The 22,370-nt window shown below is 36.9% G+C and overlaps 1 protein-coding gene across 1 annotated transcript in view; it reads right to left on the reverse strand.

The window, feature by feature from the left end:
* MYO3B (myosin IIIB) overlaps nucleotides 1–22,370 on the reverse strand; it is a gene marked incomplete at its 3' end in the record, with an annotated part of 189,804 nt that overhangs the window by 69,034 nt on the left and 98,400 nt on the right. The window contains exons 20-26 of the mRNA XM_080346840.1: nucleotides 21,791–21,938; nucleotides 21,392–21,545; nucleotides 19,375–19,463; nucleotides 17,716–17,845; nucleotides 5,174–5,253; nucleotides 2,026–2,046; nucleotides 920–997 (exon numbers count right to left, since the gene is read on the reverse strand). Of these exons, the coding sequence (XP_080202966.1) occupies nucleotides 920–997; nucleotides 2,026–2,046; nucleotides 5,174–5,253; nucleotides 17,716–17,845; nucleotides 19,375–19,463; nucleotides 21,392–21,545; nucleotides 21,791–21,938 (700 nt within the window). The remainder of the gene's footprint in view (nucleotides 1–919; nucleotides 998–2,025; nucleotides 2,047–5,173; nucleotides 5,254–17,715; nucleotides 17,846–19,374; nucleotides 19,464–21,391; nucleotides 21,546–21,790; nucleotides 21,939–22,370) is intronic.

The raw sequence follows: 22,370 nt of genomic DNA on the forward strand, positions 1-22,370 counted from the left end.
CACTGCAGGTTTTGTTTTGGTTTGGGTATTTTTTACAGTTCCCGCACAGCTACATCTGCGTAGTTTTTTGCAAGACCTCTCTAAATCAACACTTGTATTAACAGATACAATGATGCCTCTAGGTTCCCAAGTTTGGATGTGTGCCCTTGTACCCTTCGCACTGGGGCAACATCTCAGTATTTATCAGCTTCCTCTATGCCTTTCCTTACACTATTTTGCACAGCACAGAAACAGGCATTCCTGCACAGCACGAAACTTTGACCCACACTGGTGAGCATTCTGCATGGGAGAAGTGCAGCTCAAAACTTTTTCACTCTGCAGTGACTGCAAGAGAAAGACATTAACCAACAGGCTTGGATTACCATGTGGGTTTCCTGACTCCTAAAGCTTCCAGTTCCAATATTCTCAATGCCTTTTCCTTACCTGTTTGATTTAAACACACATGCAGAATACACATTACCCCAGAGAAGATTACTACTGATAAAACGGCAATCCATATGATTTATAACAGTACTTCCAAAAGACAGATTGTTTTTACTTATTATCACATATGACAAACCTTAAGCTTTAAAAATAGGTATGCCCAAGCTTGTGAAAAAATATGAAGGCTTTAGTAACAACAGCTATTTTATTTGCACAAAATCAGTTTTCTGTTCTAGACCTCTAGCATTTATAATGGAAATAAACTAGATTCTAAATCCTGTTATCAACATGCTCAGTGAAATTATGTACATTAAATTAAGTACAAGTATGAGGAAACAAGAAAAGGAGCAAAAGAAAATCTATAAGGCTACAAAGGTTGCACAACAGAATAAAAAAAATCTCTTATTATTCTCTTTGATCTCATAATCCCACAAATACTTCAGATATATCCATTGTTCTTATCACCAAAATGTTTGTGTACAGTTAACTTTTGTACCCGAAAATAGGAAGCCATAGTTTGCCGCTTCATGTTTGTTGTTTCCTCAGGGTGTCGCATAACCTCCATCGTATCAACCTGGAAGGCAAAACTCAGATGTTAGAACTGTTCCAGAAACACTGCAGATCCATGCCACCTCACTCATGAAAGCTGGGTTCAGTTTTTGGTACGGCCATTCCTTCAGGTATGAAGACCGCAGAGTACTTTATCAGAGATAGGAAGAGCAGCTTCTAACAGATGCGGGACACAAACTGATTTCAAAAAGAGCTGCAAGTGTTCCAAAGGATTTCACACTTTTGCTATGACAGTGTAACACCAGGCCAATGAAGCCGCTGTCAAGGTGCAATACCTTATGAACTGGTTTCTAAGAAGTGTTCTTCTTATCTCCACTACAATGAACTCCATTGGGTCTTACTTTCAATATAACAAGAGTTAAAATTTTTGTAATGTCCAGGAAGTAAATTAGCAAAGAGCTGCCTCATTTTGCTCCCGTTTGGAAAAAATGTTGTCGTATAACAAGTAGGTAATCTCAGATGCGTAAGTCTTTTCCTTTCTGTTGTTGTGGTTACTATTAATTACTTTACACTGCCATTTTGATGCCAAGAATTTCAGCAATCTTACTCTGCTAAACTTCCATAGCTTCAAATACTACTTTTTCAGCATTTCAGAAGAGTTATTTTTAGAGGGTATACGCGGACAGCAAACATATTGCTCCTTGTATATTTTAGTTATATTGTCAGTACAGCTGTTCTTATCAAAATGAAACCAGAATTTATGAATGAGTATAACCATGGCTACCAATCACAAGCAGATTGTGTTGCTGTATTTCAGCTCAACAAAATTAAAGAAAATCAACCAGCATCCTGTTTGCGTGGAGCATTAACAACATTTTAGCATTCACTTGCTTTGTGGCAGTTTACCATCTGCTCTGACCAGGTGGCATTTGTATAAACCAGATAATGCTGTTGTCAGCACCTGTGCGATACTTCCTGGACTTTGCTCCATACGATCATTTCCAGCACTCACTGACTTAAGACCACTCTTCTGAACACTAAAAGTAATTGCTGAAAGATTACAGTTCTCAATAAAGTAACTGTGTCTCTTACCTTCAGGAGATATTTTGGAGACTGCATGCAAAATAGAAAGGAAATGAAGCACTAAGTAGTAATAGATCAAGAAAATGGATTTTGTATTGAGGAAAAAATCAAAAAGAAACTTGTGAAGACAAGATTCGGAATACAGATGGTGCAAAGGGAGACAGATTTCCATAAGGGTGACCATAAAAATTTCGGTATGTTTTTGTAATCTCTGATGTTCTAGCCCAGAGTGGTGTACATGCATTAGTATGCATCTCAAACTAACACGAGGTAGGGGTTGTGTGTGGAGAAAAGCAGTTTGACTTCTGTTTTAAGGATGTTAACAGAAAACTCTGTAATATATCGCAGGAAAAAAGCCTTATCAGCACAGATAACATCAAATATCTTAAGAGGTCACCTGACAAAGTAAACATCAATGACCCAACCAGAACAGCAGGCGTGGCCATGGGGAAGGATAGAAGGATATGGGAATGTTTCAAAACTACCTTGGCAAGACAACTTCTTTTTGAGAATCGATATCTAAATCTCTAGTAAAGGTCAGGTGGAAGACAAAAGCCATACCAGCGAATATTGACAGGAAGGTCGAACATCAAGAGCAAAAGCAAATAGTTTGAGGACTGCACTGAAGCCCAAATGTCCATGAATTTAACTTGCTAAAGTGGATTCTTGTCTGTCTGGAAAAGCAGAGACTCAGTGATTTTGTTGGAGGTTCAGCACTCACGATCTCTCTGCCATATCTGGAATATCTGCTGGTCAATAAAGGGTGAGCTTATGCTCTACCTTTTTGGCAGTAGGTTACTGTAAGCATCTCCTTTTCACAGCTGCTTATTTTCACCAAACCTGTAGAATCTTAAAACCTTTGAGACTGCCACTCTGTCAAATAAGGTTTACTACAGCCTGCTGTGTTCAAAAGGGTTTTGTTTTGGTTTGGGTTTTTCTAGGGGGAAGGGAATGAACACACAGAAAGACAGATGGTCAGGAACACAGAGGAGATGTAATACACTTTTCCTCAGAGAACCAGAGTAAAACCAGTATCGCGACATTCCTTTTTCTACGGATGGAGTTGTAAATTCAGATTTGTGCAATCTGTAAGTACTAGGATCAATTTCCAAATCTTTTTGACAAGAAATGTTTGAAGTTTCCATTTAAAAATTCTGTTAGACCCTAAAGTTAGGAACATTTTCCTGTAAGAATTTTTAGAAGTTTGGCCTCTGGTTAATTTGTAACATTGTGTGTCTATGAAGCCATGCAGTTTTATGGTAGGGCAATAATCACATGTACAACGGGCAATAGGCTTTACCACAATTGGCTTGTCAGAAAACGACAGTAGTAAGAATGTCATGATATAGTCTTGCATTTTAAATCAGTAGCTACTCTTTTTAAACTAAAGCAAAGAATATTTTAACTGTTAAATCACATTTTTACATGACAGTAGTAGTTATGTACAACATACATTCATAAGATTACAACTAAAATGGAAAACACCTTGACCTAGGGAAGACAAACTTTTCCATCACTAAAACAATTTCTTATGATAGTTTTGAAAGAATATTAAAAGAAAGATTTAGGACATCATGTCACATTATGAAGTCATTGGAAATTATTACTTTCACAGATTGACCCCATCTGCTGGTGGCATGGTATGCAATACTGTAAAACAAAAAAATACATTAAGCAAAAAAGATCATAAATCAAATAATAAATGAAAATTTCCAAACTTCCAAACAAAATGATTACATTTGGATTTTTTAAACAAATTGTAAAATAGTAATTCAAAAATTTTTTACTGAAGTTGTTTAAATTAGAAGTTTTATGAAATTACAAGAAAGACATATTTTTCAGCTAAAAACTATTTCAAAGGGAACACTACCAACCTTGATACACCCAGCACTGAGCTGTGGAGGCAAAGACCTAGATGCTGCTGTCGCTTTGGCTCTTGCCTGTGCCTGAGTAGTGCTGCACTTAGATGCGTCTTTTAGCTCCTTCTTTAAAAATTTGAAGGGTGACTAAATCCCACTTAAACACTACTTAGTATAACTGATTGTGTTTATTAAAGCTTTAAAAGAGCTCCTCCATTCCAGTTGTATCAATAAAATGCATGTTTAGAAAGCTCATGCTGAATAGAGGTGGATGTGGAAGACAACGTATGTATAACACAAGAAAATTGGAAAGGCTGTTATCTGTCCTTCAGCACTGAATTTATACCAGAGAGGAAATAAATCTCTGAAATCCACATCTGTATTTGCAGGTACAGTGAAGGATATAGATGTCTGAGTGACATGAATTACTGTACCAACATTTGAGCACAAGTTCCTAACAACAAGAGAGAATAAAAAGAAATAGAAAAACCAGAACATAAAATTCCATAGACTTTGGAACAGTTGCTGTTGCCTTACTTGTTTTTTTAATATTATTGTTTGCTTTGGAAGCAAAAAAACCCCACCCAAGCCCTTAACTAAGCTAACCCTTAACTAGTAGTACTCAGGAAGCATGGAGGGGATGTACATTCTATCAGCTTGAGGCACTACAGTTTTCTTCACAAATAAACTGTACTCAGTTGGTGACACATTCTATGAACCACCATAAAATTATCCCATCCTTTTGCAATTATGCCGCATACTTTGTGGCAAAATCCAGCAGCGTTTAAATTCTACAGCTCTTCTTTTTAAATAATAGCAGCCTTGCTGGATTGTTCTTTTCCAGTCATCTATCAGTCACAAATGTCCCCTGTTTTTTTACTTGCAAGTTGAATAAAAAATGAATGGATAATTTTTTATTTTGCCTTTCATACTGTTAAACATACTATTCTAATTTTACCTAATTGAATCCCTTTCTAGGCCAAAATTGCCAGAGGAAAATCTTGAGCCCATTGAAATCAAAAGGCATGTGGCTATCAATATCAAGGTAACTGAGATTTCACTCCATTAAGATTAAAGATTAATCAGTAGTAAACTGATTCTTCACTGGGTTCTACAATGGGGTCTTCACTAAAAATGGACACAGTGCTCCCAGCTGAGGTGCACACTTTCTGATATTAAGACAGACTCTCATTTGGGAAGAACCTCACTACACACCCACATCAGCTAAGCATCGTGTCCATATTCTTGCTGTAATTTTATATGAACAATTGCCTGTCTTCAAAGGGAACACTACTAACCTTGATACGCCCAGCACTGAGCTGTGGAGGCAAAGACCTGGATGCTGCTGTCACTCTGGCTCTTGCCTGTGCCAAGTTACCTGTTCAAAAACAAAGAAATATATACTGCAAAAACTCTTCAAGAAGCTTAGCAGAGAAAAAATTATATGGTGGAAAATAAGCTTGTATAACGGTACTAAAAATAGCAGACACCACCACACTTCTTCCACACCCCACTCATTACCAATTGTGCCTGCAGTGCATTCAGCACGGGCATGACAGAGTGCAGTGTTGATTTAAAAGGGAGGAAAAAGTCAGTGATAAGTTGGTATGTCACTGACCTTAGCTACTGAGCTGATGAAAACAAGGACAGCACAAAGGCATACAGCTCAATCACTACCAATGAATTTCTCTGTGACTCACTAAGAGATTTAAAAGAGAAGAAGACAGCAGAAACAATCTTGTTTCTATGAAATCATGCGGATCCTGAAGTGTTTGGACAACACCTTAAGCCCAAAACTAATGAGAGATGAGAAAATGATAAGACAGTATCTTTTTTTTGACCTTTTGACATATAGGCCTGCTTAGTCCCCAATCTTATTGTCACTTTGCGTTTTTAAAGACTGACTCAATTCCTCAAGCAAAAACATATTGTGGTGTCTGAAAGACTGAAAGACAAGAGCCTTTTAAAAATGTACAGTATGATGTGTCCTAAACTTTTTCCTCTGTACTTGTAGAAAGCCAAAGTCATCAGAAAATAGCTTTTCAAAAAAAAGTCTCAGAGAGGAAGTGATACGGGACTGTGCATATGCAAGACACTCTGTATATTTCAAAGTTTTAGCAAGTCTAGCACAAGATGTCCAAATGTTTTCTCTGGCTATATCTTCAGAGGCTAAACTGTGATTAATAGCATTGAAAGAACCCTTTGAAGCAGGATTGGTGACATCAAAGCCCTAATCCATGGGTGGCAGGATTTTTATAATGAGTGGGAAGCATTTTAACACATTTCAAAGGATTTACGGCATGAATAAACAATAGGCCTCTGCAGATGTACCACACACCTTTCAGAACCAGAACACATAAATAAGTGTCCATTTTAATTTAAATGTAAATAAAGTGTTAACACTTCTTTCAGATGCTAAGTGCCTTGTTTGCATCAACTCCAGTAAAGCTGTTTGCTTTACAGAAAGCCAGTAACTCTAAACAGTCTTCAGAGTTTTTCTAAACTATAGATTACATAACTAGTAAGGAGGCAGGATGGGAAAAACGAAAACCGAGAACACTAAATCACTGGTAATTATTCTGTAAGGGAGCAGAGCAAACCCAGTGCCCACATAACACTGCAAGGAACTCTTGCTCTTACTTTTCTCCCAATCATCTGAAAACAGTCTGGGGGCCAGCACTCAAACACAGCCGTGACTTTCTTTGGAGCAATTCAAACAGTCTGTATTAATTTTAAAAAGTATTTTGCTTTTAAGCTGCTGGCATTGGGATTGACAGAATGCTGCAAAACTGGCATGTCATTTCCAGATGGAACAGCACGTGTTACCTGACAGTCTCAGTCACAGTGCAGAACACAAGGTATGCCCGCGTATTCAGAAACGGCTTTAGGCTGTAACGTGTAGGTTAATGTGAACTTCAACTCTCTTTTCAAAATCTCGTGTATCTATATGCACACCTGGTACAAACAGTATATACATGTATATCTCTAAGGTTAAAAAGAGGATTTTAGTGAGCAAATAGCTAGTGCATTTCTTGTTTTCTTTGCTGTAATGTTGATACTTTTGTATGTTAGAAATTACTATTTCATGCCTTTTCTGGATAAAGTAGACAACCTGGAAAGGTTGTTTTTAGCTAGGCTTCAAATTAGTAATTCTAAAGCATGAAAGCCTTGCACAAGAGAACTGATGATAGAAGAGGAGAGTTGGGAGAAGGAAGAAATTTAAATCAGATTTTTTTTAAATTACTAAAATTTTGTTGCATTTTATAAACATTTCAAAACTCTGATAACCAAATAAAAGTTAGAATGATAAGATAGTTGCTCTTGGTTCACCACACTTGCTGCTGGCATTAGATTTCTAGGATTCATAATTAATATCCCTGACCTCTCCATTAGTTCCTCATGCAAAACTGAAACTATACTTAACATTTCTGGTCTTGCAAACCAATCAAATAAACTAACATTATTATTAATCAAAAACCATTATAAAGACTTCGCAAACAAACAAACCAAAACAAAATAACCAGTGGTCAGATCCTACTTAAAAAAATTAAATACATACTGGGATTTTGTTCATTTGTTACTTCCTTCTAGAAATGGATTCTTATCAGTGCTTGTTTCATGTGTCAAGTGAATTCCTATGTAATTACTAGCTGCTGAATTGTAGCATCAGATGAAATCCATGCAAAATGTTATTAAGATTTTCTTTTCCAGATCAAACACAAAATGATGCTTCAATAAAAGTTTGTGAATTGGTCATCTCAAGTAGTTCATGTTCAGGAGAATATCTACCTATCTTTAACATGTCTAAGCCATGAAAACTAATAAATAGAACAAATGTGGTCTAAAAATTAGTCTATATAATGTTTAATCCAGAGTTAGCATGGTGTTTATACTCAGTAAACATTTGGTACCTGTCCCTGCATTCAATTTTCATTTACAAGGTCATTTATTACTTTACACATGAAAAATAATTAAATGTTGTTCCACTTTGTGAAGAACATCAATATTTGAAGAACAAACGTTTTTAGATAATAACATAGCCAGTTAAAACTGCCCTGGGTCCCTTGAAAGGTTAAACTGGTTAAAGGTTAAAAGATTGCACTGTGCCTTTCACAAGTCAAGATTCACACCTATTATATGGTCAACACTTTAGAGAAAATGTAGACTTAAATAAAACACTACCTATATTAAAATCCAACTCCATAAAATGGACCAATTAAGTGATTTAAAACACAAGGCATTCGTGAGGGAGGGGAGAGAAGTTAATGATTAAAATTAGAATTAATCTTTTAAACATGTATGTGTGTAATTTTATTCACATGCATTTCTTTTCAGTTCAACAGGACTACTCATCTGAAAAATTAAGTCTCCTACCTATGTGTCCACTGGATCAGAGACTAAGGTCTCTGAGAATCATGACAGTGGGGGAGACAGTTTTCTCTTTTTTCCCCTCTTTTTAATAAAGTTAGGAATTACCTTACTGCTTTGAGAAGTTTCAGTCAATACAGTTTGATAAATGCTCTGAGAGCTTCCAACAGAAAGAAACATGGCAGCACAAATATCTGTGTACTGACTAAGCTCACTGTGCCCACGTTCAGCAAAACACATTTTGCTTGAAACTGCATAGGAGATCTCACATTTCTGCAAACATATTCTTCACTGATGTCTCATTTCAGTCAGGTGAGAAAGACCATACTGTCAAAGTACCTTATCTCTTCTATTATGCAAAGTCAAGCAGGAGAAGTTTTGAAACTATTTCAAGTATTTACACAGCTTAGAAAGAAGAACTGGGTTGTCTTTTTTTCAGGCTGAAGTTTGGCAGTGGTCTCTAGATCTCAGAAAGGACTAGTCAGCATTCCTGCCTTCTCACTTGCATCCCTGACACTTACTCACTGTGTTATCTGGCCAAATTAATGATTTGTCCATTCTTTGACTTCCCACACTCATTGGGAAAAGTATACTCTGGCTGGATGTTCTGATGCTACTTATGGTTTGTCAGTCTTTCGTTATTATTAGGTGATGAGTTCTATAAGTAGTATCAAGCAAATACTAGTAATATTAGCAATGTGTTTATAACCTCATTTTGGTTAAGACAGCAATAGATCACTCCTCCTAACATAACAGCATGGCAGATAAGAATGACATTAAGCTTTGATACAACGTTTAGTTTGTGAAGTGCAAATGACTTACAGAGAGTGAGCCTAATGACAATGTCACCTTACTGTACAAGCTGTACCAGGGATATTACTCTTATACAGAGGATACAGTACAAGGTCTTATCCTCATATATTTTATTAATTTCTTTCATGCTTCTGGTTCAGATAAAGATGGGTTACTTGAAACACCATGAAGATACTGTATAATATGGTTGGAAATGCTACAATGCATTCATATTTCATTGACACCACTTCTAATCACAGCCAAGCACTCGCACCCCAGAAGAGGTACAGAATCAGACAATGTCTGTGACATATACAGATTCTTCTCTGTCTTGCCTTTCAGTACATTTTATCTAGCCTAAGGAAGTTAACTGCTTATCTCCATAATGCATTTTCATCTTCTGCTACTGTAAGACTAAGCTTTTCTTAGCTCAACTATAAATGAATAAATGTACTTTTTTTATTGGGTACTAATTTGAATCTGGTCACTGACTATCAAAACTCTATTCTTTTGAGTCACTGAAGTCATTTAAGCTAATCTTGTGCACTAAAAACCTAAGAATCCAATTTTCTCATATACTACACACTTTACCCAAGAATACATTTACAAAAATACTGCCTGTAGAATACAACTATCAAAGCAGACACACTTCCACTGCTTCTAACTTTGAAAAGAGAACCACTTTACTTCCTATTCAGAATAAGTAAATAAAAAATGAGAAATAGTATTTCCAAAATCAGATCCATATTACAGAACAGAATCTGATAACCATGAAAACGTAGTAACGGTGATGCCCACCTGGGAATAACCTAATTATAAGTAATTGCCTCAGGTGCAAAAAATATGCACTTTCCGGCCCCGATCACTTGAAATGAAAAGTCTATGCCATAGTGAACTGACAAATTCTGATCCTGATTCTCAATTAGAATAAAGGTTTCTTTAATCTTATTAGCATGAAGAAGACACATCATATTTTCAGATACTTGAAAGCTTCACATTGCTAGACTCGGATTGGAGAACCCAAGAGTAAATTCAGTGCTGCTAGGCCTTCTACTGCAGACACTTCAGATAACTTCAGTGGTCACTTCCCTCATTGGTAAGACACACTTGAAGTCAGTGCAAACACATAGGGTGAAGCTAACAGCAACAAATAAAACTTTGCTTATAAGCATCATCACTCCTATATTTAAATATTGTTTTAACACAGTCGTTTAGTAGGCTTCTTGTAGAATGCGAGCATAGCAGAACACTGACAGTAGCACAGAGATGAAATGAAAGTCAACTTGCCTACTACATTCCAAAATGTATAAATATATGATCTCAGTAAGAAAGGTCTTAACTTTTACCCTTACCTAGTAAAGAAGAGATTATAGTATATAATTAGTCAGTGGCAGTGCCCAAGATATTTTTAAAACACAACCTTGAGTATTAATGGCTACTTTAAGCAACATGCCCAATTTTCTAGCTGAATTGAATCAGATGTGCAACCATCTACTCAACTAGGACTGTGTTCACAGAAATTAAGACATTTTCTGAAACATTACAGGCAATTACAAGTTATAGTGTAAACAATGCTGGGGTTTTCTACTGCTTGAAGCTCAGCGTTTTCTTCAGTCAAGTCTGCAGCCTGGCTAGCTGGAGACGTGACCGACTGGCTGGCAGCTGACTGACAGGCTGGCCACAGCCCAACTGACAGGCTGGCCACAGCCTGATCTGGTCAGTCTCCCAGATGCTGCATCATGGAACAAAGTGGCTCAACTTTTTATGATTTATATGTTGCCAGAAGACATAGGTAATTTTTTTCGGATATGGTCCTTAGCAACTTCTATCCGCATCTTTGTTTTTGTACAATTTGATGCTGTTGTACGTAATCTGCTCAGGGCAACAAACCTTGGAATGTCTGGGTAACAGCAGATAGCACAGAATGCTGCAGTCTGTGTTGTTAGCAAAGCACCTCACCGTCAGCCCAAAGTCTTCTGTTGCCCCAGCAGATTGCCCTAGTTCCTGTACCACATCTGTAACTGACATCAGAAGAAAACTAGAGAGGTGAATTTTCTGTGAAGATTTCATTGTTGAAGAATTCTCCATTAATTTTCAGCATTAACAAAAACCGCCTTACTCTGATTACCTCTATTCAAGACAGACAACAAATTTATTTCTTCTTCCAGAGGTATGTGGAAGAATACTTCCAGAAACATATACAGGTTTAAAATACTGTTACCATGCATGCTGATTCAGTCCTGGCCTCCCTCATTGTTTTATGTAATTTACATCCTTTCTCTTCCATGTTATGTAACATTCTGACCCCTGCCCTCCCCCCCCATCATATATGCTTTATCTAGAAAAGAAAAAGGTTGATTATGAAGAACACGGTAGTTATCTTAGCATTTTATCTATGCACCCTCACCAACATGAACCAGCAGCAAACCTTCTGGTAGCTCACACATCAGCACCTTGTTTCTGATGATCACAGGACTGTCCTCAAACACTAATTAAACTTCCCAGTATTCAGTTTAACCTGAGGCCAAAACAATTTTCTACAAGAACAGTGAATAAACAGGAAACCCAGAACAAGTAAAGAACCATGATTTCCAGCCCACTGTTGGTATTTTCAAAGTACGTACCTTCTCCATACAATGTATAAAACATGCTCTGGTATATATTCCATCTTTTAATACCTGGTGCTGAAGCTGTTCCCTACGTAAACAGTCTGCCCAAAATCCTACTAAAGCTAGTGAAGATTCCCAGTGAATTCAGTGGTAAAAGTTCAGGTATAAAGATATCACTGGCTATCACTGAAAGTACACAGAATAAAATGAAGGAACATTTTCTCTGACTTCACTATGACTATTAGTCTTCTCAGTGTTTAAGACCCTAAGCTAGACAGGATAAAAACAGTATCAAACACAGGTTTTGACTCTTCAGGAGAAGACCTGTCTTTTAAAAGTCTTAATTTAGGATGAAACATCATTACAAGACTTCATGAAAGTCCAAGGCCTCCCCATGTTTGAAATCTAGGCATTAATGATGTTGACTACTAACTTAATCAGGTCTCAAAAGCTTCATAGCTAAATGTTTGCTCCTCTGGATCTTAGCACTTCCACATACTATCACAAACAGCATAAAAACTATTACTTTCGTGCTAATTTAAAACATTATTCTTGTTTATATTTGTATCTCCACATTTAATTAAACAAATACCCATTCATACGAACACCCCCAAATGCATTTTCTGTCTTTGACACACAATATCACCTGTTGTCCAGGCAGTTCAGTTATAAGCTCTCCCATGACAATCCAAATCCAGTTGGCATAAGTAAGACAAAGTCAAATAACAAGAGAAAAGATAATGCTGGTTTAGTAAAGTACTGACCTTTACAGTTCATGGCAGGGTGAAGGAATTTATAAAATGGATAGAACAAAGTAGAAAATCATAGTAAGACAGCACACTCAGAGTACTAAATACTCTGAAAGAAATACACAGACTCCAAGGTTTGTTTTCCACCAATCACATTCGTCTCTTAGATACGTTAACCCCATATTGCAATTATTTTGCAAGAGCACGAAATACAAGCATGTTCTTTGTAAAGGACACATCAAAAAACATTATGGATATTCAAATCAACAAGGTTATCTGAATACTCAACAAATTAATCTGCTCTACAAACTTATTAGCAAATTTAAAAATAATTGCTCTTCTAGGATTTGATCTTGAGAGCTACTGAATGCTTCCAGTGATGCACCGAGCATCTTTGACACAATTTGACCTTACAGCACATGGTGCCTTTAGAAACTGTCTAGTAAACTACTCATTAAAACAACTACTGTATAATGTTCTCTGAATATTGCTCTATTTAAATTCTCTATATGCTGCACAGTGAGATCCCACAGTCTACTAGTTAATATTAAAACCAGTAACATATTCTGTGTAATACATCTTTTGCTTCTTCAATATCAACACATTTTGAATTTAATTAGTATACAATCAAGGGTTAAGATTAATTATTGTTCTCTACTGTGAGATAACGTTCATCATAGAATTGAGAAGTTATGCTAGAAACATGAACATTGAAAAGGTATCTCCTCTCTTCTGGGAGAAAGGTAAAGAAAAATAAATCTCAAGATATGTTCTGTAGAGAATGGCCTATTATGAATCAAATCAGTAAGCTCATCAAGATCTGTTCTTAAGCCTGCCCACTTGTACTTCTTTTAGGATTCAATTTGCAAGTACTTGGAGACAAAAAAACCCCAAAACCTATGCCCTTTGTCCATTTTCAGTACAATGTAGTCTGTGAAGTCACATACTAAAAACAGTGGATTTCTGCTTGGGCAACACCCCTCACCAAATACAAACATGATAAATCTAACATGACCCTTCTCAGCTGTTGTGCTTACTGCCACGTGCAATTTCAGAGATTCACTGGCACTCTTTATAGGGAGTTATTCTCAACTGTAAATAATTGTTATGTCTCATATAAAGCTTTAGCAGGACTGTGACCTTAACTTTGATCTGATAGATGGTTCTGTTTCTGGATGAGTTCCATTTCTAGCGCTATTTTAGGGCATGGTTTGTATCCTACTGCTAGTAAGTCTTGTGAGTATCTGTGTACTGCATTTGTCCTATCATACAAAATCTTACGATGTGAAGAAAAAGAAACACTGAACTGTAAAATGTTCAACTGAAAAACTAAATAAAAAGTAATCCAACATTCTACCTTTCGAACTCATTTAAGCTACATTTAATTTAGTTTACTGATGTCCCACATCTGCAACCCAGCAAAGTTCACAATTTTTACGCGGCACAGCTGTGGTTTAAAGCTGCTCTTTGCACACAACACACTGGCAGCAAAGCAAAAACTATTAACTTTTACATGCTTTTAACATATGGACCAGTTAGAAGTAGGAAAGCCTTGTGCCCTGAGTGAAAATATATAGCTTCCATTAAGTTGACCCAAATTCTTATAAAATATAAACTCTGATTCATCTTTAAGTAGAGAGATTATAATTACGATGGCTTTTTTTTTTTTCTGATTCATCTAACTTAAAGAGTGCCTGCAGTTCTCTCTTAGAGGTGAAAACACTAACACAAAAGTATCGTTATAAAAATATTTTATTGTAGGATAAATTAGTAAAATTAAGATGTATTTTGAGTCTTTTGCTCTGTTGTGATGTGTGGAATTAAGAGAAAAAAATCCACTAAGCCCAAATGGAAATATATTACATTTCAGTGCATGACACACACGAAGCCAAGAGACCCACCAGTGCTTATTGCTTGAGGAAGGGCTTTTGCTCAGTATGAGTGTGCAGCAACAAACATGACAGGTCAAACCACGGTCCCACTGAAAACAACGCCAAAACACCTATGATTTCAACTCGTCAAGCTATCATGCTGCGCCCAGTAGTATCTGTTCATGGGACTGAAATGCAAGAAAATCCATTTGTTTCCTTCAGTTTCTGAATCTTCCTGAGGAATCAGCTGCTATCAAAGTTATAGACAAATTAATATTGAGATAGTACTCTGCTCACCAAGGAGTGGTGAAAAGCAGTTCTTTAAAGTGATTTTGCAAAAGGTCCTAGTTTTTCTGATATTTAGTGGGCATAAAGAAGCCCTGAAGCATTTTTTCATATTCTCTTTCAGCACATGGTCCATCAGTTGTTTGTATTTTTTTTTTTTTTAACATGAGGCATACATTCTTTAAAATGACTTTTTGTCTTATGGCTGTAAGCAGGGCTGAAGACTCAAAGCCACAAAGAGCACAGACTAAAAATCAATACTGAGGAGGGTAAATGATCTTTAGGCAGGCTAATTGTAATTAAAGTGGTTTTGAACAAATTTTCCTCCTATTTTGAACAACAAAAAAAAGCCTTGTTCAAACATCACTATCTGAACTCTTCAGTGAAGGCACCATGAACAAGGAGTGTTTACTAGCAATGGATCATATACTATTATACACAGTCTGAACGTGTGAGCAATATGCAGTGCTACCAAATTTATTAGACAAGACGTTGTTGTAGCAGCAATGGTACCCAGCCCTGTGTTGATTCTATGCAGCCAAGCCCAGCCCCTGCAGACCCTCGGAGCAAGGACAGAGATGTTTTCACAGCCTCTCTGCTCTGGTGGTGGGAAGGCTGGAGGATTTCCCCTTCTCCTCCCCTCCAGGTGGCAACTCTCCCCCCTCTCTGCAGCAAGGATCTCAGGCAGAGCAGAGCAACCCTGACAAAAGCTCTAAAGGTCTGTGAGCCGTGGAAGGGGAAAAAAGTCTGCAGAGGTTGCGTTTCAAGAGTATAGTGTTGTACTGCAGCTTTTCTGAGAAGATGAAGTCCCTCTGGTACACCTCCCTGTCCCACCAACATGATCTGGTCAGCTGGGGAACATAAGGTGAGAGAGAGGAAAAGTGGAATAAGGAGCTGTGGTCTCAGAAAGCCCCAGTGGTGCTTTGCCCAAGCAGTCTGATGCTACCACCACTTAAAGGCGATGCTGCAAAAATTCTTGAATATAGTAAGTCAAATGGTCTGACTCCTCACTGAGACCACTGGTGAATGTACCAAGGCTCTCAATTTTTCTGATTAAAGCCGTCTTCTCTTACAAGGGGACTGTATTTTCTAGATCACATGATTCTTTTTCTCTCTGATGCTTTAGCTGCAACAGTGATAAACCAAAACTGGAGCCAATCAGGAATACATTAGATCTGAATGCGCTACTTCTCTCTTGTATCCAGAGTAAGTTTAATCTTTAATTTGAGAATATACAGAATTCTCATCACAAGATGCTGTATCTATAGAAAAAAAAGTGACAAATATGGAAGTAATTGGAAAACTGGTAGATTAAACCTATTTTGAGGTTAAAGGTCCCTAGAAAGTGCAAACAGATTCCAAAATGTGCCAAACATGACAAGTTTCCGCTAAAAGATGACAAAATGTGCTGTACGCGCTACAAAATTAGTGTCAGAACATTTAAGTTCTGGTGTCTCATATAAGTAATTGTGCACTCTCTTAACTGTAAATTACTATTACAAATGTATACTTAACGTCCTGCTCTTAATTTCTGGCCCTTTAAACTACACAGTCTGCTACCGTGAAATGGAAGCATTTGTTAAGAGGGGATAAGTATATTTGATAAATTACAGGGATTAGCATGTTCTTAAATTAGTAAAAGAATTTAGTCTTTTTAATATTTATTTTCTTGCTGCTGCTCAGTTTTTGACAGTGGAAGACATGACAGTTATATAAATATACTTCAAACAGAGGATCGTCTCAGGGTGGGAAAGGCAACTTTTTGTTCTTACTGGTATTTAAGAACTACGTTTTCAGCAATTGTCAGGCTCATGTTACTAGGCTCAAATTCTGTCTTGCCTCTGGGATAGCACCACCTAGTGACTGTTACACATATTGGAGATTGATGCTTGGCAAAAACCTCCTACGCTGCAAATTCCACAGCTAGTTGCAAGCAGATGTGAGAATGTGCTGTCACTCATCTTCAAACAAAACACCAGAGATACTGGCAGAAGGCTCATTTCAAGTCAGGGTTACCTGGAGAGATGCAATATGGCTTCCATGTAAATTATTAACTTTCACATCAGTCAGTAATCTACAAAAAACTGGAGAAAACGGCATCAAGATTATGAATCTTAATCTGTGTTCTTCTATTTTGCTTTAGGAATGAAGCACATGTTGGATGGAAGGAAGAGGACTAAGAGGCAAGGACAGAGTATGATGGGACATTTACACAGTCACTATTCTTTTGTTTACAAAAGCCTCTTTGTAGAAAGTTAAAGAGAACAGCATTATCTTTCTTCACAGAGCAGAGCCAGGAATACCTTCTGTTCTCAGCCAAACCTTTCATTTATCTTGCAAGCTGCCAAAACTAAACCTGGCAACAATGTGATTTTAGAATACAGAGGCCTCAACACAGGATGTGAGTGCCAATTATATTAGACAGCTGGAAAAAATAGAGCAAAATCACAAAGACTTTTAAAAAATAAAAATGACATAAGGGTTTTAAGCTATTCTCGTAATACCGTGCAGAGGAGTGTATGCATAACAAATTTTTTAACAGGATGTCCTGTACTGGCTCAACAGAAATGTAGACAACACTCAACTCGCTGTGTGCTCCTCATGGAATGATGAATGTTCTATAATGGGAGGTGGAAAGCAGCAATTCATGTAAATAGGAAACAAGGAAGGAATGGAAGAGACAAAACAGAAAAGTGAAATACAGCAACATGGTAACTATAAATTACTGCAATGAGATATATCTTCTTACTGAACCTTTTATGCACCTTGGGCAAAATACCCAAGTTCAGTGCTGCTGTCACTAAGTATATCTCTAAAGAGCCGGAGGAAGATGAGTTCACATGATTACATCAGCATTCTGTCTTTAAAATAGCAATAAAATCCAAAGTATAATATTTACAATAATTGAGACTTATAATTTTAGCACAGACTCAAATGTCAGAAGTAGACACAAAGATTCTTTGTTCCCCACTTTGGCACAAACCAATCCCACTCCATCTTAAAGTATATCCCCCTCCATCTAGGCCTGTCACAGCTGAAAGGAGAAGTAGATTCCTGATTGGATCCTCACCTCTCAGGGACCTCTAAAATCATAGTTTGAAGAGGGGTAGTCCAGTAGTAGGTAGCTGAAGAGGTTGCAAAGTTAGCAGAGTTCTGCAGAAAATACCTGTTTTTGTTAATGGGCTAGAAAACAGCTGCTGAAGAAGTTTGTTCTCTGAAGTTCGCAACACCACCACTATGTCAGCAGGAAGAGTGTCTCTGTTCTTCTCAAGAAATGCGCAGGCATCATATAATACCTAGCATGGGAAACAGCACCAGAAAAGTTGCCAAAAAGGGTTACTCAAAAACTGCTGTGTTCTTTAAAATGTCAACCGTCAAGATGACCAACCAGGCCGTAAGTTTGGCTCTGACAAGCCAATGAATTATTTGCAAAGTACTTAGAAGTGTGCAGTTACAGTAGTGTCCTCAGAATGTGAACTGGCTATAAATAGCACTCATATTCACAGCATGTCACTGCACATCAAATTGGGTTAAATGGCTTAAATCATGCTGTATTATGCTTTGTCATGTCAAAATATGGTATGCATGATGCAATATAATAGAGATACCTCGTTGAAGCTTAAGATGACAGTTTACATGTAAAATAAGAAATGGTTCTCAGGTGCTCATCATCTATTTGTTGTCTGCACTGAAATTATGATCTATAACTAGACTGTTGGAGGAGCAGGAGTAAGTTGCACATCTGGGTACATTAAATAGGCTTCTCACTGCTTTGAAAATGATAGTAGGAAAACAAAACATTCACCTATTTCTATTATTTGAATTGTCTTTATTACAAATTAATGCCTGGCTATTCGTATTCATATAAGAATCAGTTCATTTTGCTTAACTTTCAATTTATTTTTAAATTGCAGTGATTTTCTAGACCTGCAATATTCTTCTCTAGTCTAATTCCACCGGAGTCCATTAGTTTACACAGAAACTGATTGTTTGCCTGCAACAGAGAACTGGTCAGCAGTGTTTTTATGACTTGGCATTTGGGTATCAAGAATTTACAAAACCTGTGTGAAATTTTAGAGTTATTCTTAACAAGCCAAAAAGCTGGACAAAGTTTACTAGAACATATAATAAAATTCTGGAGTCTAATGATGAGCCAGAGATGAGACTTCATTGATAACTATATAAAATATGGCTATCTCATCTTGATTTTCTTTATAAACAAATATTTGGACTTGAAATCACAAGCAAAGCTCATGTTATGTGAAACAACTGGACTGTTATTCTCCATATAAAATAATACATGAACTACTGAGAACAAAAGAACTTAGGTGCTGCAGAGCATAAGAAAACATCTGTGCTCACTAGCTCCAGGCTTTCCAAGGCTCTCTATAGGATTTTAAGTTCTATTACAGATGCTAGTTTACATTGCATTTTATCTGTATACTTATATACAGTCACACACAGAACTACTGTGGCATTCACACGATGTTAACCGTTGTGTAGCCTGCTCTGGATCCAGAGAGTTGTTCCTTTGAAATTATTGTAGTAACAGTGTTTCTGGAGCCAGATTTCTCTCAGAATAAAATGTGGTTACTGTCTACACAATTTGTGAAAGAGCCCTAAGGATAGGTTCTAAAAATTGACTACTACACATGAAAATTTTATTGTGGATTCAAGTGTCCATAAACTTTATAGTTTTTTCTCTTAAAATGAAAACAAAACAAAACAAAACAACAAGAAACCACTATACAGCAGAAGCTTTGGATGAAACAAATAATGACGATATCACTGTTATTTGACCTAACTAAAAATCACATGACCTTACCTTTCCAGCATAGTGTTGAATACCAAATGACAGTTCTACTCCTTTCGGTCTCCAAAAGTATTTGCATCGTAAGTTATCTTCAAATTTATCTAGACATGGAGAAGAGACATAGATATAAGTGACTTAAGAGTGACTAAGTAAAATCTTTATCCCAATTAGGGACAGTTTGCTGCTCAAGAAGGCAGAACTACTATAAACACATTTATTATCAGATTGCCCACAAAGGGCTGTGTGCCAGTGTCTCTGTGCTTTCTTCCAAGCTGCAGCTTCTGAAGGGAACAGCTCATTCTAAACTAGCCCAGTACAACTTTCCAATCCCACTGTTTGCAGATAGCTTTGTGCATGGAAAACTATAAAATAAGAGAGGCCAATGAAAGGTATGACAAGTTCTCATATTTTGCTATAAACTTGCTTATATGTATATGTAGGGTTCGGCATGGGTTTATTTCAACTGCATACATTCAAATTTTCAAAGCTGTGCATATATCTCACTTGCTTAAATGCCTATTATTTGTATTTTCCCTGTTTTCCTTTCCCCATTCATTTAGCTTTGTGCATACTTTAAGTATATGCTAATGAGTTCAGGCTGGGACTATCTCTCATTTAACTTTGGACTTCTACAGAAAACAACGTTTCTATCTAAAACCTTTTCTAAAGAGGCTCTACCTCTAAAGAGCCAGCAGAAAAAGAAACATCACTTTCTAAGAAAAATGTATTTTATCCCCTTTAATATTTCATAATGAAATTAGTCCTGATACTGTAAAACTTACTATTATATTCCTTTATCTGAACAAGCACTATAGACATAAGGCTAGAATCAATTGATAAAATTCTCTGCCATGTTTCTAGGTCAGAAAATATTATAAATTTTTGTTTTTCCAAAGTTAGAATCAATTAATATTTTTTATAAAGTTTTTTCTTTCTATTAACATTTAATCAAGCTTGTATTTAAAGCAAAAAGAACAAAGTCTGGAATTTTTTTATTTTAGGGGGGGGAATGACAGGGGAGAAAGGCTGTGGAATTAATGATTGTCTGGCACATCTGTAGAGGACAAAATATCCCACTTTGCTGTCTCCTTGAGGGGTCCTGCTGTACTGTGTACAGATCAGTGGTAAGACTGATCAGCACTGGACCAAGGAAAGTGCCTCTGTGAAAGTGTAAGTTCAATATTCAGTAATAACAGATTTATAGGACCCACAGGGAGGCACACAGCTTTCGTACACAAATGAAGACTGGGATGAAACCATAGCATTCATTCTATCTGTGAACTAAATTCAAGTTTCAACTCAGCAGAAGTGAAAAATCTTGTACATATATCATACAATTTAACAGGCAGCTGTTATTTCTCTCTGACTAACAGTTTGGGTCTCTGCTGCACATTCCACTGAAGGAACTGGAACTCTCTGTCTCTTATTACAGGGGAAAATGTAGTAACTGACAGCAAGACAACACTTTTAAACATGGCATGTATTGCATGTTCTAAAGTTGGCATCAATATTTGTTAAAATATACATAAAATATGCATGAAGTAAGGGAAATATTCAGCCAGATGGCACACCAGAAATAACATGCACTTTCTATTTATGATTAGATAATCTGGAGTGAAGCACTATTTTCTAATTGGATAAACATGGGCCTAGAAGCCTGGGAGATCTAAATTTTACTTTCAACACTAATGCTGCTCACAAGGTGGTCCTAGACAGAAGATTCTTCTATGTCTCAGTCTTTCTTTCAGTAAATGGGGATAAATGCTGCTCGATGTACCTCACATATAGGGACAAGCCACAGCTTATTTTCTTGTAACACTGGAAAGACACCTGATATCTAAGATAATTTTTGCAATGCAAAAAGAACAGGAAACACAAAGCAGAGAAAAATTATGAAGCACAATGAAAAACATACTTAAAATGTCAAATGAAATGGCACTGCTTCAGCAAAACAACTAGGCTAGTGAAGATGTCATTCTGCTCTCTCAAAATATATTTGTTATTTCCCAGAATTTTTGTTCACACATACCAACTAAAGTCAGGCTTGTTGCCTGAGGAAATCGACTTTCTTCATCTAGCAGAGACAGGAGACCCATGGGTTTCTGGAGGAACATATCTAGAAGTGGACGATTGTCCTCGTACTCCACTGTAATAGCATCAATTCCCTCACTTTGATATTCCATCTACAAAGTCACCACAGCACAATGTTAATACTGAATCAGTAAAAGCAACATCACCATTAGGACTTTTACGATGCACAGCAATACTCTATAGGCCGCAAGAACATTATTCACAAAACTTCAACTGAAAGATGTCATTATCGTGCATTTAAATTACATATTCATTTTATAGCTTATAACGTACTCCTGAATATGATCTATGGTTCAGGATGGCTGATTCAACTAGACCTCATCTGAGTTGAATTTACCTGCTCAAGTGCAAAGATATGTTGATTGAAATAAAACTGGATCTGTTCATTAGCAATATTTATGCACAGCTGTTCAAAGGAATTTCTTGCAAAGTTCTCAAATCCAAATATGTCTAGTATCCCAACATTCATCCCATTTTCAGCATTGCTGCATGTGAAAATACAAACAAAATTCATCATGGGCAACACCAAGTTAAAATAAAAACGGTAACTAAGATTGCATAATTTATTCAATCTGCTGCAAAAACAGAGGAGAAAAAGTGTGTTTGAATGTAAGGCAACTTGTGCATTTGTTCAGCACTATCAATGCTCTTGTTTTTAACTTGCTTCTTGCAGATTTCCAGGAGGATGGCAGGAGAATCACAGGTACATAGTAACAGACACTTAGTAGCCACATTATAACAAGAAGTTTCAATAGACAGATCCCAAATATTGTCTGCTCCTCCAGACAGACAAATGGTGTCAAGGTTTTACAGTATGTTTTTGCTACAGTTAGTCAGAGGGGCAATTACCAAGTCTGCTGCTGCTGCTACGGGCTGGACTGTTAAGAGCCCATTTGCTGGCTACTCATTCCACAGTC

This window comes from Nesoenas mayeri, assembly GCF_963082525.1.
Source record: "Nesoenas mayeri genome assembly, chromosome: 6".
In the NCBI taxonomy this organism is placed as follows: Eukaryota; Metazoa; Chordata; class Aves; order Columbiformes; family Columbidae; genus Nesoenas; species Nesoenas mayeri.